At 55.2% G+C, this 14523-nt stretch overlaps 1 protein-coding gene across 5 annotated transcripts in view; it reads left to right on the top strand.

Annotated features, from left to right (window-relative positions):
• NFASC (neurofascin) overlaps positions 1-14523 on the top strand; it is a 179309-nt gene that overhangs the window by 123811 nt on the left and 40975 nt on the right. For 3 of the 5 annotated variants that reach the window (XM_087856758.1, XM_087856747.1, XM_087856742.1), the window contains 9 exons: positions 5081-5192; positions 5615-5799; positions 7108-7239; positions 9415-9558; positions 10205-10316; positions 10588-10754; positions 11238-11385; positions 12649-12773; positions 13669-13713. In XM_087856758.1, the coding sequence (XP_087712884.1) occupies positions 5081-5192; positions 5615-5799; positions 7108-7239; positions 9415-9558; positions 10205-10316; positions 10588-10754; positions 11238-11385; positions 12649-12773; positions 13669-13713 (1170 nt within the window). The remainder of the gene's footprint in view (positions 1-5080; positions 5193-5614; positions 5800-7107; positions 7240-9414; positions 9559-10204; positions 10317-10587; positions 10755-11237; positions 11386-12648; positions 12774-13668; positions 13714-14523) is intronic. The other 2 variants (XM_087856752.1, XM_087856755.1) reach the window with 1 other exon arrangement.

Below are 14523 nucleotides of genomic sequence, written 5' to 3'. Positions count from 1 at the left end.
CCAGGGCAGTCATTGTGGCCTCGAATAGATAGGAAGTGTCTGCACTGTGATGTGCTAATATAAACAATGATCGCTGTCTGGAGTGGCGGAGGGGAAGAGGGAGGGAGAGCCTCGGAGAGAGGCAAAGGCTCTAACTTGGCATCAAGCAGCTAGAGCCACACTGAGATTCTGCCAGAGAGATTTACTGCCCAAGGAAGCAGGGGAGCTTTGTTGGATTCGAGACATTGTTTGTTTTCAAAATAATGGGGCTAACCACCATGTGTCAGGAACCCCAGAGCATTGGTGTGGAATGTGCCTTTCTCTAAATTGGATTTCAGGTAATCTGTTATGGAAGTATTCTTGAAGCTAGAGTATGTCCGAGCCAGAAGGTCCCTTAGAGACCATCTGGTCCAAGCGCCTCGCTTTGTGTTAGATAAACTATTCAGGGGAACATGCACGTAGACTTGTTTTCTCAATGGGAGAAGTTTGAGTGATTCAAGCCACTTAAGCTTTGTGGCCAGTGGTGGATGTGAATACAGGTGAATGAGTGGGAGTTCTGAGAACCATCCAGGGCTATGAAACCCAGCAAAGCTCACCAGAACTCACATGGAGATCGACCCCTTCTCCTCAATCCAAGGTGGAATGAATGGGGCTGACCCAAGCATGAAGCCAGCTGGAAGGGATATAAAGTCAAAGTGACACACATGCTGAACAAAGGACAGCTAGGCTGAGTGATTCTACAAAGAAACAGAAAGTGAGACGGAAGGAAGATAAGGTCCTTCCTGAGTACAGGGCTGGACAGAGAGACACAAGGCAGTGAAAAAGCCAAGTCTGCTTGACTTTGGAATTGCTTGGCTGCATGTCCCTTGTAGTGGTAGGGCCACCCCATAACTACTTTTTGTTCTAGTGATTCCTCCAGTGGTTTGGTAGCCTTTGAACCTATGCCAGATGTCCCCTGACCTGCTGAGCGGCAGGGGGAAGCTGGTCTGAGATTGTAGCTTGCCACGTAGAATTCACCCAGCAAGGAGACAAGGAAGAGAAGAGTGGGCACTCTGAGGTAGGCAGCCTCGAATTAAATACGGGCTCCTGAGTGACCTTGGGCAAGTCATTTAGTGTATGAAAACCTCCATCTCCTCCGTAAAGCAGGTATATGACCTGCCCCATAGGATTGTCATGAAGAGTAACCAGGATAACATGCATCTGGTCGCTAGCATGGTGTCAGACACATCGGTGATTAGTATGTGTTACCACAGTATTGGTATCGAAGGGAATGGTTTAGTGTTGACTAAAGTTAAGACGGACACAGAGAACTTAAAGAGAAGCCAAGGGGTTCAGCAGGCACCATTATGGGAAGAAAGTACGATGGAGGGAGGGATTTTAGGGCAGACTAGAAAAATGCAAGCTATTCAGCGCCTCAGCTCTGCTGAGACCTGGATCAGAAAAAAACTCCCAACTATTGCATGAGGCGTTGGGGTTAGACTTACAGAGATTTCCTGACAGTGGAAGGTATCAAATGTTACTAGACAGAGAGTTTTTCTTGTCTTCTGGGATTGTTTGGTCAGCCATTCCTGGAGCCAGAGAGGCGAATGAGATGCCACAGATCCAACCCCATGAGATGTTAATTCTGAGAGTTGAAAGCAGCAAATGTGGGATCCAGCTGCCCCTAAGAGCTGTTTTTGGCAAAGGTTCTCAGAGACATCCGATGCATTGGACTCTCTGCTGCTGACCCACAGAACTTAACAGAGGAGAGCCACTCGGGTTTTCAGCAGTCTTAACCCTTCCTCTCGTAGGAGTCGATCAAGACATTTTTTCATTGGCCCTTTGAAGCCGAGGTGGCTGCGGCACTGTCATCTCTTGATATCTCCCTGCTGACCAGATTCCCCGGGAACCCCATGATCCCACTCTTGAGCCAGGGAGAGCAGGAAAGGATGGACTGTCCTTGGGCTAGAGGTCAGAGGGGCCCACGCGGGAAGCTCTTCCTGAATCCACCGACGTGAGCTTTGGCGTCTGCGTTCTGAGTTTTATCCAGTATTAGGTCCAACCCCACCCCGAAGATCAGGGAGAATAAGAGAAGTGCCATCAGGCTGGACAGGCTGACTCCCCACCTCTAAGAGGGGAGGAGAGATCCTATGACCCTAGGAGACTGTCATCCTCCACCATGTAGAACCCTAGGGAGTAATCACCTTTGTCTTGGAGATTCTTCCTAGGTCTCCTTTTCCAGGGAAAGAAATTAGCCACCTTCCCTTGGGAGCAGTGACCCCCAAAGCCACCAGCTGGATTGTCCTTCATCATTTTTCATGTAAATCCCTCCTGCTGCAGCTGACCACAGTTCTTCATCACCTCCCCTTTGGGTCTAGCTTCTCATCCCTTAATGATACCACGTGTCACCCTGACTCCTCTTCAAGGTTTCCATGGCCTTAAGAAGCCAGTTGAAATGCCTTTGGCACCTCTTAATCCCCAGCCCAGCTTCTCTCTCCAGCCTGGGCCCGAGTTTATTTGATGGCCACCAAGGAGGGATGGAATCTTAGCCCAGGGGAAGAGGTTCACCAGAGCAGCTCCCTAAGACACTAAGTCTTTCTCCTTCGCCTCTTTTGCCCTCAGATTTGGGTTTTCTTTGGTTTGATACTCCCAAAGCTGACTGTCAGAAGGAGGGACAGATGGGGTGTCCATCTTTAAAGAGGTGAGATAGTATAGCTATCAGAGTACACGCTTTGGTGCCAAATGGTCCTGAATCCAAAACATAACTGGCTTGTGACCGTGCCAAGTCTGTGAATTTCCTTGAGCCTCGGTTCCCCCGGCTGAAAATGGAGGTGGTAACTCCCAGGTTTCTTGTGAGGATTCAGCATGACTATGAAGTCTGGAGAGAGCTGTTAGCACAGGCTTGGCCCCCCCATGAATGCTCACCATGGTGGCCCTGATGATTACCTCTGACTTCTAGGATGTTCTTCCCTATATTTTTGAACTTTGGCGTGTTTCCCAGTAGCTTCTCTTCCTTTGGGATAATTCTATGGTTGCTAGCCCACATCCTACAAGTGAAGTATTGCTGTAACCTTTTTATAGTCACAGCTACAGCGTGCCAAGGCCCCCACGCAAGACTCTGCTTGTTTCTCCTCCTTCCCATACTTCGTGCTTTGCCGGTCAAGTGTGCTTGTGGTGCTGCATGCTATGGTGTGAATTAAATATCCGTGGGGTCACAGGTTGGTTTCTGCAGATTTCATCCCTGCGTGGAAGGAGTATGCCAACTGAGCCAGGACCTCTTCCACATAGTCCCAGCGTTCCCAGCACTCGACAGAGTCGTCAGCCTAACACCAGAGCCTCCTGCCCTGAAATATCCTTCTCCTCATAGTTCCCTTGACCTTGTGTTAACAGACTCTTTGGGCGATTCCATGATAACGGGTGGGAGGAAGCTACTGCTTTGGTATCAGGCTTCCTTGGTACTGAGAGCCGGCTGCTACAAGGGTCATGGACGGTAACCGATTAACCACATAATGGATTAACCCGCTCAGTAGCCACTGTTGTATATGTGTGTGCTGGTGGGACACATGAGGACATCTGCAGAAACAAATAACACACGGGGTACACTGTTGCCTTCTTCTTTTTTGTTCCCTTGTCCCCTTGAATTCATTCATCCCACCATCACTTACTGAACGCTTGCTATATGTGCCGCGCGCTGTGCCGGCCGCCTCACTAACTGTGCAGACATCTCATCATTTCTTCCCCCGACAAAAGCATAAAGTAGACCCCAGCTCTATGAAACGCACTCCCTGATGGCTAATGGAGAGAAGCTGCGTGCCTCTAAGACAGGAGCCCTGCTGATAGAGCCAGGCACCAGCCTGTCCAACAAGGAGACACCAGTGTCACAGAGATAAGAGTTCCCCTTCCACTCTGTCCCCACTGCCAGGACCCGTTCACAGCCCCCAGCCGGGAAGATGCCTTTGTCCCCACTCCAGGCATCTCTGATGGCTCCCAGCTCCTGGCAGCTCTGCCTGCCTTCCTCCTCTCGCTTCTCCACCTGAGTGTAAGACCCGCTGCACCCTGGATAGGCTCAGCTTCTAGCTTTTACTCTTCTTGTGTATAACCCTACACCTTTGGGCAGGGGTGTCTCCTCCAGCTTCCCTTTGCCTTGGGGCTCCTGGTTGGAAAACCCTCACTCTTCTCCCTTCCGTCTTACCCATGTCCATAGATCTGTGCAAAGAGCTCCCCAGGAGAGGTGAGGCGCAGGTAAGGTGGGGTCCGCCATGCTGGGGGTGCGCCCAGACTTGCATGACCCCGTCCACAGCCGAACAGCCTCTCTCTGAGCCACCCGGCCCTCAAATCCCGCATGCTTGTCGCTGTTGCGGGCGTGGCTTCTCCAGCCTAGTTGAATTGTAGATCACCTCCCCCATCTTGGCCGCCACTTTCCACTCCCCCTCCTCCAGTCTCTCACATCCAGTTAACACCCTCCTCCCAGCCCCCTTCCAGAGTCATTAGTGAGGAAGCAGAATGGTCTTGGCCCCAGAGTGACTTCCTGTCATCTCTGCTCGTTCAGTCTCTCCATGTGTTTGCTAAACCATTAATAATGTTCCTGCATCTCTGACTGTTCCTCTGGGTCTCTGCGGCTTCATCCCAGCTCCTTGTCTCCAGGGTCCCAAAGAGCAGGTTGTCTGTCCTGTGGCCCCAGTACGTGCCTTCTTGTTCATCCTCTGCTGCTGAGACGGCCTCCCGGGGGGGCCACCACATTGGTCTCTGGGGTCCCCACTCAAGATACTCAGGGGATAAACCTCTCACTGCTCGGGCAACCCCCTCCTCCTTTCCCAGGAAGGCGGGGTTTACTGAACCGGGGAGGAAGCTGGACTCCTCTTGGCAGATCCTTTCAGAACTTAGAGCTGCTCACACACGTGCCAATGGGGCCGGGGAGCCCCGCGCTTCCTAACACACCTCTCTTAATGATGCCCCAGCCCTTGGGGGGGGTTTCAGCGGGGAGGGTCTGGGGCTTGGTGCCTCTGAGGGTAAGGGGGTAAGTAGGGGGAGTGATGACACTTCTTTCTAGCCTGACCACTAGGGCCCAGCTGGGTCAGCTCTGGGCAGAAGGCTCATGAGAGCTTCTTCTATCCTATTTCAGCACGAGGAGTTGCAGAAAGAACGCCCAGCTTCATGTACCCCCAGGGCACGGCGAGCAGTCAGATGGTGCTGCGTGGCATGGATCTCCTCCTGGAGTGCATCGCCTCCGGGGTGTACGTACGGCTCGCACCCCTGCTCTGCTCCCTCTCCTGGAGGACAGGGGGTGGGAATTCGCACGGGCTCCCTTCTTGCCACAGTTTAGGGGGCCAAAAAGACACAGACAGCCCCTAGCAAGTCCTTTGCAAAGCATCATCATTCCCATCCCATTCTGGCTGTCTCTTTTATGGGTAACGGATGAGGAAAGGAGACCGGTTGGCTTCCTGCACATGTGTTCGAACCCCGTGTGACTTTACAGTAGCCCCTCAGCGCTCTGTGGCCGAGCATCCGCTCCGTAAAGGAGAGGTCTGCTCTCAGAGGACGTGTGTCCTTCTGGGTCCATGTACACCAAGGACACCTGCATGTCCCAGGCTCTGCAGAAGAACAGCAGGGCTGCAGTTGGTATTAATTCTTGTGTCCCACTTGGTCCCTCTCCCAGCCCAACACCAGACATCGCATGGTACAAGAAGGGTGGGGACCTCCCATCTGACAAGGCCAAGTTTGAGAACTTCAACAAGGCTCTACGTATCACCAACGTCTCCGAGGAGGACTCTGGGGAGTATTTCTGCCTGGCCTCCAACAAGATGGGCAGCATCCGGCACACGATCTCGGTGAGAGTAAAGGGTACGTTGTGTGTATTTCTCATTATGATGATTTTGCCAGCCCCACACGCCACGACCACCTTTCCCTCTGTGGGTGGAGGAGGGGCAGGGTGAGTAGGGGAGACCCAAGAGCACACCAGTTAATGGCAGTAGTGACCAGCCCGGCATAGCGTCACCCCCTGGATATGAGAGAGAGAGAGAGAGAGAGAGAGTGTGTGTGTGTGTGTGTGTGTACACGTTGGGTATGAGGGGAAGGAGATCCACCCTGACCATCCCCTACCTCTCTGTGGTGCCTGGGGCTCCCTCCACAGATGAATGTACCCCCATGGGCCATTCGGATTTCACAAAGCACCTTTTCTTTCTCTCATTTTGCATTCCCGTTCACGGTGTGTCGTCTTAGCCCTGTGCTGTCTGTGTACTTGTGCATGGTTCTTTCTTAAAAATGGGGAGTCATCAAGGCACAAATTATTCTTTAAAAAAATCACTTCCCTCCCTCCACAGCGCCGATGGCCCATCTGAGCTGTTGCAGGCAATAGAGCACGTGCCTTTGTGGGTCCTGGACGTGGGTGGTGGGGTGCACCAGCCCCTCCTCAGCCTGGGGCTGACCAGATGATGGGGACAATGAGGTCTGACACCAAGAGTGCAAGAACTTTCGAAGCATATGCTCAGTTGACCTTATAACTTTGGTTTTAGCACCACACTCAGACCAGGGGTTCTTAACCTTTTGGGGGGTCTCAAGATCTTTGCGAATCTGATCCACAGGAACTTCTCAGGAAAAAAGCCCATGTATCCCCATATTCACAACTGGAGGGGATAGCCGGCTCTGCTGTAACCAAAGCCCAATGCCTAAGAGTGAATATGAGGCCTTCTCTAAATGGTCTGACGTCACAGCAAGCACAGCAGAATCCAGGGGGGCCAGCCCCGGGAGCGCTTTACCAACTGCCCAGCTGTTGCCCTTGGGTGCTCGTCAGGAACACCTGTGGGGCTCTAAAAGCATCCGCTGCCCCAGCCTCCCGTGAGGATTCGAATTTAGTAGGTCTAAGACAGGCCCCAGTGTCCCTGTTTGTTCAAAGCTCTTCAGAGGATTCTAACGAGCAGCCCCAGTTTAGAACTATTGTTCTGTGAACTCAAAATAGAGCGGGCAGCATCTATGGAGACAAGCCGACCAAAGGCAGGCTGGCCTGAGTCACTCCGTGAGGATGAGCCCCGGGCAGGGGGTGAGGGGCTGGAGCTGGTGCTCAGGGGCTCCTGCCTTCCTGGCGGGAGTCGGTCTGGTGTCTCCTGCCTGCCCCGAGCCGTCTAACTCCGCTGCTCTCTGCTCATCTTCCAGCGGCTCCCTACTGGCTAGACGAACCCAAGAACCTTATCCTGGCTCCTGGCGAGGACGGGAGACTGGTGTGTCGAGCCAATGGGAACCCCAAGCCCACTGTCCAGTGGATGGTAAATGGGGAACCTCTACAATGTAAGTAACAAGCCATTGTCCCACCTGACACTGCTACGTCTCCTCTCAGAGGCTCCAGGTCCCCTTCCCTAGGGCCCAGCCCCAGGTGTACAGGATGAAGTTAAAGAACAGCCCCTTGGCCACTGCTTCTGGACCATCCCAGCTCTTTGGACATCTCAAGAGGCAGGAAACCTGCCTCATCTGTGTATGAGAGAACAGGAAACCTGTGCTGATGTTCCCATATTTAGGGAGCATAAAACTCCCTTGGGTTTTTCTTGAATCTTGCTTTCTGCCCTAAACAACGACACAGCCCCATTCAAGGTCTGGGGACTGCGGCTGTGTCTGCAGAGAGCCGCCCTCCTAGTGGGGGTGGGGCGTGGAAGGTAGAGCAGAACTCAGTAACCCGCTGTCATTAGTTACCCCGGCCCCGCACTCTGCTGAGGGCAAAATGAGAGCCAGGCTGGGTAGGAGGAGGAACTTCCCTCTGAGCGCAGAGACGCACAGATGCCATTCCTGGGCATGCCCAGATTTGGGGAAATTGAGTGCTGCCCACTGGCTGGAGTAGGTGACTCTAGGGCCCCTTCGGGTCAGGGCTCTTGGTCAGGTTTTCCCATCATAGTCTCTCCGGTCGCATTTACTTTATAAAATGTCCTTGTGGGTCTTTGTGAGAATGCCGTACCCCTGCACAGTCTGTTGCTAAGCACACAGCTCCCTCCCAGTCCACATCCTTGCCCTGGGCATAAGCAGAGATATGGACGTTGCCTGCCCTCTGCTGTTCTCCCTGTCATGACAGCACTCTGGGAACAAGGCAGACAAAGGCAGCAGACTCCACAGCACCACTGAATACACGCAGAGCCCCGGACTTGCAGCTGGGCCTTGGCCCTGGAAAGGTCACCTGTCACTTAAGGGGAGTGGCTGAAAAGAAAGTTGGCTCCATGAGAATTGCCAGGGAAGGAAGTGTTGAAGTTGCTGGCGTGGACTTCTTCATGCCTTTTTGCTGAGTGGGGGCTTGGGGATGGGTGATAAGGATGCTGACCTCGTCTTCATTTACCTCCTGCTGATTCCCCGGTTCCGGGCTCGACTTGCTATCTGCAGAGTGGCGCCTCAGGGGCCAGACCTGAGGTGGTCCTCTGCCCACTGCCGCTATAGGTCTGAGCGATCTTGGATGAGTTCACAGACCATCCAAGCCAAGTCAGCTGGCTCAGTCCAGAAACCTTACAGAGGAAAGTCACCTTCGAGTGAAAGAGGAAAAAAGTGGCAACTCTTTACATTTCTAGAAAACTTTATTTATACAGCTCATTATCATTCTGAGCTCCTCGGAGTAGGGGAAGGATGGGAGTAATTCTCCCCCACTTGATAAATGAAGGAAATGAGGCTCAGATTTATTGATTTGTTCCAGTCCCAGATTGACGTGTGAACAGGACTGAGACCCCACGGCCACTCCCCAGCCTCTGCCCTCTGCACCCCAAGCCAGGCATACTCAAAGAGCTATGGGAGGAAATATCCTCTCTCAGTTTAGGATACATTTCTTGGGACAATCAGGTAGCCTTGGCAAATTTAAGGACTCGTTCAGTTTCAGCAAGCATTGACTTACGGGTCTAACTGTGAATGTTTGAAGAATGCTCTGCTCTGAGGATGGGAGGGTGGCAGGTCTCATTCAGTTGTATATTTCTTTTCTTTTTCAACACATTTAAGTGTATGCAGAATGGGTTAAAATAATAACAACAATAGTAATCGGTGTGTGCCGGGCCTCTGCTGATGACGTTAGACATGCATTAAAATCTCAGGTTATCCTCATAAGCACCCCACAAGGTGATATGTAGTCCCCATTCTGCACACGAGGCTGCTGGAGCCTAGAGGAGCTGAATGACGCGGCAGGTGATGTGGCTGGAATTCAGACCCTCTTCTGTTGCCACGGCTTATGCTCTCAACCACACGTGCCCAGCTGTTACATAGGTCCAGCAGGGATTCACAGTCCCATTGGACAGACTGAGAAACAAGCCCCAGTAGGTTTGATGATGGGCCCGAAGTCACACAGCTAGGCAGCAATGGAGCTGGAAGCTGGGTCTTCTGGGGGCCACCCAGGGCTGCATCTTCCACAGCACCCGGTCGTCTTAGGAAGCCCTGGCCGGAGCCCCAAGTGCCCTCCACCCTGCCCTTCCCGTTTCTCACAAGGACAGTCTTTCCTGTCTGCAGCGGCACCACGCAACCCAAACCGTGAGGTGGCCGGGGACACCATCATCTTCCGGGACACCCAGATCAGCAGCAGGGCTGTGTACCAGTGCAACACCTCCAACGAGCACGGCTACCTGCTGGCCAACGCCTTCGTCAGCGTGCTGGGTGAGAGCTCCCCTCCGCTCAGCCACGGTGGAGCCTCCCTGGGGCTTGCTCCTGTCCTGGGCCCACTTTCTCCTCTGGAGGTCAGCCAGGCTGGGTGGGTAGGAGAGCATGGGACGGAGGAAGCATGGAGACTGAAGATGAATTTGCCGGGGAGGATGGGGAACTTCAGCTCCATGGAGCTGGGTGTGCAGACAGTCAATTCTATACTAGGATCGGGTCTCCAGAGGAGGGGGAGGGGCCTGTCTCACCCCCTCCACATAGCCAGGCCAACTCTGCCTGCATTCTCAGTGGCCCCAGGGTGAGAAGTGGTTCTGAGTACTAGGGTCACCCCTAGATCAGGAAGAGAGCAGGGACAGCTAGGAGATGCCTTAGGGTGGTGGAGGGGCAGCTTCAGAACCTGCTGGATAATCTGGGAGACCCCTTGCAAAAGCTGGATTGCACGTAGGGTAGGTTGAGGGCAGATGGATAAGCTTCCTCTTCCCTCCCGTAACCCTGGGAGCTTCTTAAAGGAGGGAGGTGATGGAGGAAGGATTGGGGGTGCTTGGAAAGCTGCTGTGCTGCCAGGGCACATGGAAGATCCAGGGTGTAGGGGGGGACTGGAGGAACTAGGCCCCCCCAACCAAGGTCCGTTCTCTGGGCATTGCAGACGTGCCACCCCGGATGCTGTCGCCCCGAAACCAACTCATTAGGGTGATCCTGTACAACCGGACACGGCTGGACTGCCCGTTCTTTGGGTCCCCTATCCCCACACTCCGATGGTAAGTTCCAGGAGACCAGGCCCCCGCGGGGGTCCTCATTCCCCTCTGGCCTAAAATAGGTACTCAGTGAGATGAGGCAACCTTATAGGGTCGGAACTGGGAGAAAGTTGGCCCATCATCGAAGTCAGCCCCCTTATTGTGCAGAGACGAAAACCGAAGCCCAGAGAGGGCCAGAGACTTGCCAGGGCCACCCAGCAGTGGGAGGCAGAGCCCTGCTTGCAGGGGCCAGTCCTCTCTCAGTGCGCTGTGTGTTCCGCTGCTCTGTTGTGAGGTTTAAGAACGGGCAGGGAAGTAACCTGGATGGTGGTAACTACCACGTCTACGAGAACGGCAGTCTCGAAATCGAGATGATCCGCAAAGAGGACCAAGGCATCTACACCTGTGTCGCCACCAACATCCTGGGCAAAGCTGAAAACCAGGTCCGCCTGGAGGTCAAAGGTAAAGGAGAGGTTGGTAGGGAGAGGGCGGGGTGGGGCAGGCAAGGAAGCCGTCTCCTCAAAGTGATACCCGTGCGCCATTCCCTTTGAAAACACACCACACATCCTGTCGATTCCCTAATGGGGCCCACCCGTGGGCCCCTGTGTCCTCACAGGGCTTCCAGCTGGCCTGGGTGCTGGGAGCACGGAGTCCTGTTCAGCCCGGTCCATGTGGGATTAGAGAGGGAAGCCTGAGACCCCCACCAGCAACCCCCACCACCCCAGGAAGGGCATCATAGATTCCCAAGCCAGAGAGAAAGGACTTGGGGGTTGTTTCCTCCTTGGAATCGCCCACACCAGCCCCCCGCCACCATTCATATAACTGAATGTTATTTCTGCCACCTTCCGTGGTCCGTCTCACCTTTCATGCCTGTCATGCCATGTGGCCATGTGGAGAGGTGGGCAGAGGCCACACCAACGACGAGCTCCCTCGGCTTCTCCACAGACCCCACCAGGATCTTCCGGATGCCTGAGGACCAGGTGGCCAAAAGGGGCACCACGGTGCAGCTGGAGTGTCGGGTGAAGCACGACCCCTCCCTGAAGCTCACAGTCGCCTGGCTGAAGGACGATGAGCCTCTCTACATCGGAAACAGGTTTCTATTCCTTCCTTCTCTCTTCCTGGTGCGAGTCTGGGCCCATTTTCTTCCTTCTTGCCCTCGATGACACATTGAGGGAACCTGAGGACAGGGAGCCTGCATCATGCGTGTCCCTCAGGAACTGCTGCGGAGGGGGTGACAGCGCCAGTGTCTCCCCCACCCCGTGTGCTCTCTGCCTCTTTCCCCCTCTTCTCTATCTCTTCTCTTTTTCCCACTCCTTTCTCTCTTCCCTCCTTCTCTCTCCCTCTCCCCTCACCCCTTTTCTCCCTCCCTATGCACCCCTCCTCCCTTCCTCTTCTGCTACGAGGTCCCCTGGGGCTCCATCTTCAGCCCCGCTTGCAGTGCCCCTGTTCTCCAGCAGAAGGCAGGGCTGGCCCGAGCTGCCTGCCACTAGGGTGTTAGTGGGGCAGTCTCAGCAGGTGGGCACCTGGACCGCTTTTACTAGACCACACCGGCTCCCTTGTCCAGATTTAAGTGGTGTGGGGGTGAGGGGAGGCATCGATAGTATCTAAAAGTACCGACGGGTGTCTCTAATGTGCAGTCAGGGACGGGGAGGGCTGGTCCGAGCCTCTCCCTCCACAGGGCTCTTTGTTGTAGCCCGTAACATCTTAGGGGGTGGTGCAGGGTCCCGAGGCCAGACAGAGGCAGCAGCTGTTGGCACAACCATCTGACTTTTCCAGGGGTGCACCCTGCAGGTAGGCATAGGCATCCGTGCCCTCAGTGGGCGCCCACAGCTTTCCCAGCCCACTCTGCTCTGTGGTGCCCACCTCCCTCCGCAGGAAAGAGTCCAGAGAAGCCAGGACACCTGTTCTGAGCCCAGTGCACAGACTGGTCTGGGATGAAGGGAGAGCTGGAACTAGGGGAAGAGGAGGGACACCAGCCTGCCTTTTGGGGGTGGACCTAACTGTGCCCTCATTCGGGAGGGGAGCACGGCATCAGAAGGGCACAGAGAATAGACACTAGGGAGTTGGAGGACACGGAACGTGGCTCAGAGCCACTTCTGCTTGACCCGCTTGCCTTTTACCCTCCTTCAAGCCCCGAAGTGCTCCAGCTATCGGTGAAGACCAGGCCCCTCTCAAAGCACTGGGAGGGAGCCTCATGTCCCCTGCCAGGGGCTATGGCTGTCCAGCCCAGCCTGTGATGCTTCCCTCTCACTCGCCATCCCCACTCCAAAGGAGAAAGCAGGCAGTGCCCAGAGCTCCCCCTGCCCCACTGTCACCCCACTCACCCTCCTCCCAACCCCTCCTGGTGCCCCTGCAGAATGAAGAAGGAAGACGACTCCCTGACCATCTTCGGGGTGGCCGAGCGGGACCAGGGCAGCTACACCTGCATCGCCAGCACCGAGCTGGACCAGGACCTGGCCAAGGCCTACCTTACTGTGCTAGGTAACTGCCACTGCTCACGTGTGCTGTGACCTCCCCTGTCCCAGCCCTTCCCGAGGCCAGAGAAGCAGTGGGCGCTGGACAGGCCCCAGGACAGGTCCCAGGCCATCGCCTGCGGTCAGCGGGCTGGGCAAGCATGGTGATCTCCCGCCCTTCGATGGAAGGGTTAGGAAGCCGCTCCTTTCCTAGCAAGCTGTGCCGGACACCTTACCTCTGGGTGGAATCGTTACCTCGCCTAAACTCTCAACGGATGGGCACTTGAACGAGAGAGGGAAGGTGGACAGGGGGTGCTGCTTGTGATCGCTTTTACCTCTGTACCAGTTAAAACAATCCATCTTTGAAGCCAGACTGCATTTTGAGTTTGTCCTGCCAACGCCTTCGGCTAGCCTCCCTCCCCCTCCCACGCGGCTCCTGTTTCCTGAGGGGATTTTATAGAGTGAGCGCTCTGCACTTAGCAAACTGATCCCATCATGCTCTGCCCTATGTCTAAGCCAGACCATAAATACTGAGCCATCCAGACCCCAGGGGAAGATAGCCTTTCCTGTCCAGGGAAACACATGCCCTCATGTCCCCGCGTCAGCTCTGTCCTCTGTCTGGGCACCCTATCGCCATTACTGTTGGTCCACTCTGTCCCTCCGGGGGTGGCAACTCATGGTCCCTGGGGATGGTGGTCCCAGGCACATGGTGGCATTGGGAGGGGAAGGAGACAATCTGCCCTCCACCCTGCCAGCCATGGAGGAAGCACGGGGGGGTCTTCATGGAAGCGAAGGCGAAGCTGTGCCCAGAACACCTCCACCCAGGGCAGCTGTTTAACCCTCGGCCACCTCTCCCCGTCCTTCTAGAACACCTGTAACCCCGGATAACTTGCTAACCTGGATAACCCGTCTTACCTTTGCAGCTGATCAGGCCACTCCAACTAACCGTTTGGCTGCCCTGCCCAAAGGTAATTCATACTAATCACAGGACCCCTGCCAAAGCCCACTCTCGGTAGCTGGCGGGTGGGGTCGGAGGAGGAAAGTGCTGCAGGCAGGCCGTGCTGGGCTGAGGCAGGTGGGTAACAGTCCCCACTCACTGCCAAACCCGATTCCTTTCAAGGGCCCCGCCCCCCACCCTGCAGCCCTGCCCCAGCCCCACTCCCGGCTTCCTGCACCTTCCCTAGGTTGGGCTTGGAAGCCGTCGGCTGCTGTTCCACCCCATCCCTTCCTTCTGGCCACACTCCCCACTTCCTTGTGGGGGCCTGTTCTCTCCCCCCAGCTCTGGCCTCAGAAGTAGGGAGGGTCCAGTCGGGAAAGGCCCACTCACTTCAAATTACCCGGAGGCCCGTCTCGTTGGCAGCCTCCCCCACCTGCCTGCTGCACACCTTCCCAGTCTGCATCCGCATGCGCGCACACAGACACAAATGTGGGCTCCTGCAACCCCCCTCCCAGATCCTCCCAGTAACCAGCCAGAGTACCGAAATAACTGGTTCAAGCAGCCAGGATGGGGAGACAGCCCACGTACCCCACCAGGCCGCAGTGAGGTGGCTTTATCCCCAGGCCAGGATGGCCCTTACACACACAGAGGAACTCCAGTGAGACTGGGGCCCCTGAAGGTGCCGCCCCAGCCCTGTTTGGACTCTTGTTGGGGGCTCCTCTGCCCTGCTGTCTGTCACTGAAACTCTAGACTAAGTCCCTATCCCCACCCTGGCCTGGTCCTCTGCCTTTGTCCCTCCCACGCTCCTAACCGGGCCGCCTTGCTCAGCTCTCCAACACCC

Source organism: Ursus americanus, chromosome 2, assembly GCF_024610735.1.
Source record: "Ursus americanus isolate L20-20 chromosome 2, mUrsAme1.1.p, whole genome shotgun sequence".
In the NCBI taxonomy this organism is placed as follows: Eukaryota; Metazoa; Chordata; class Mammalia; order Carnivora; family Ursidae; genus Ursus; species Ursus americanus.
This window is presented reverse-complemented; position numbering and strand designations above follow the sequence as displayed.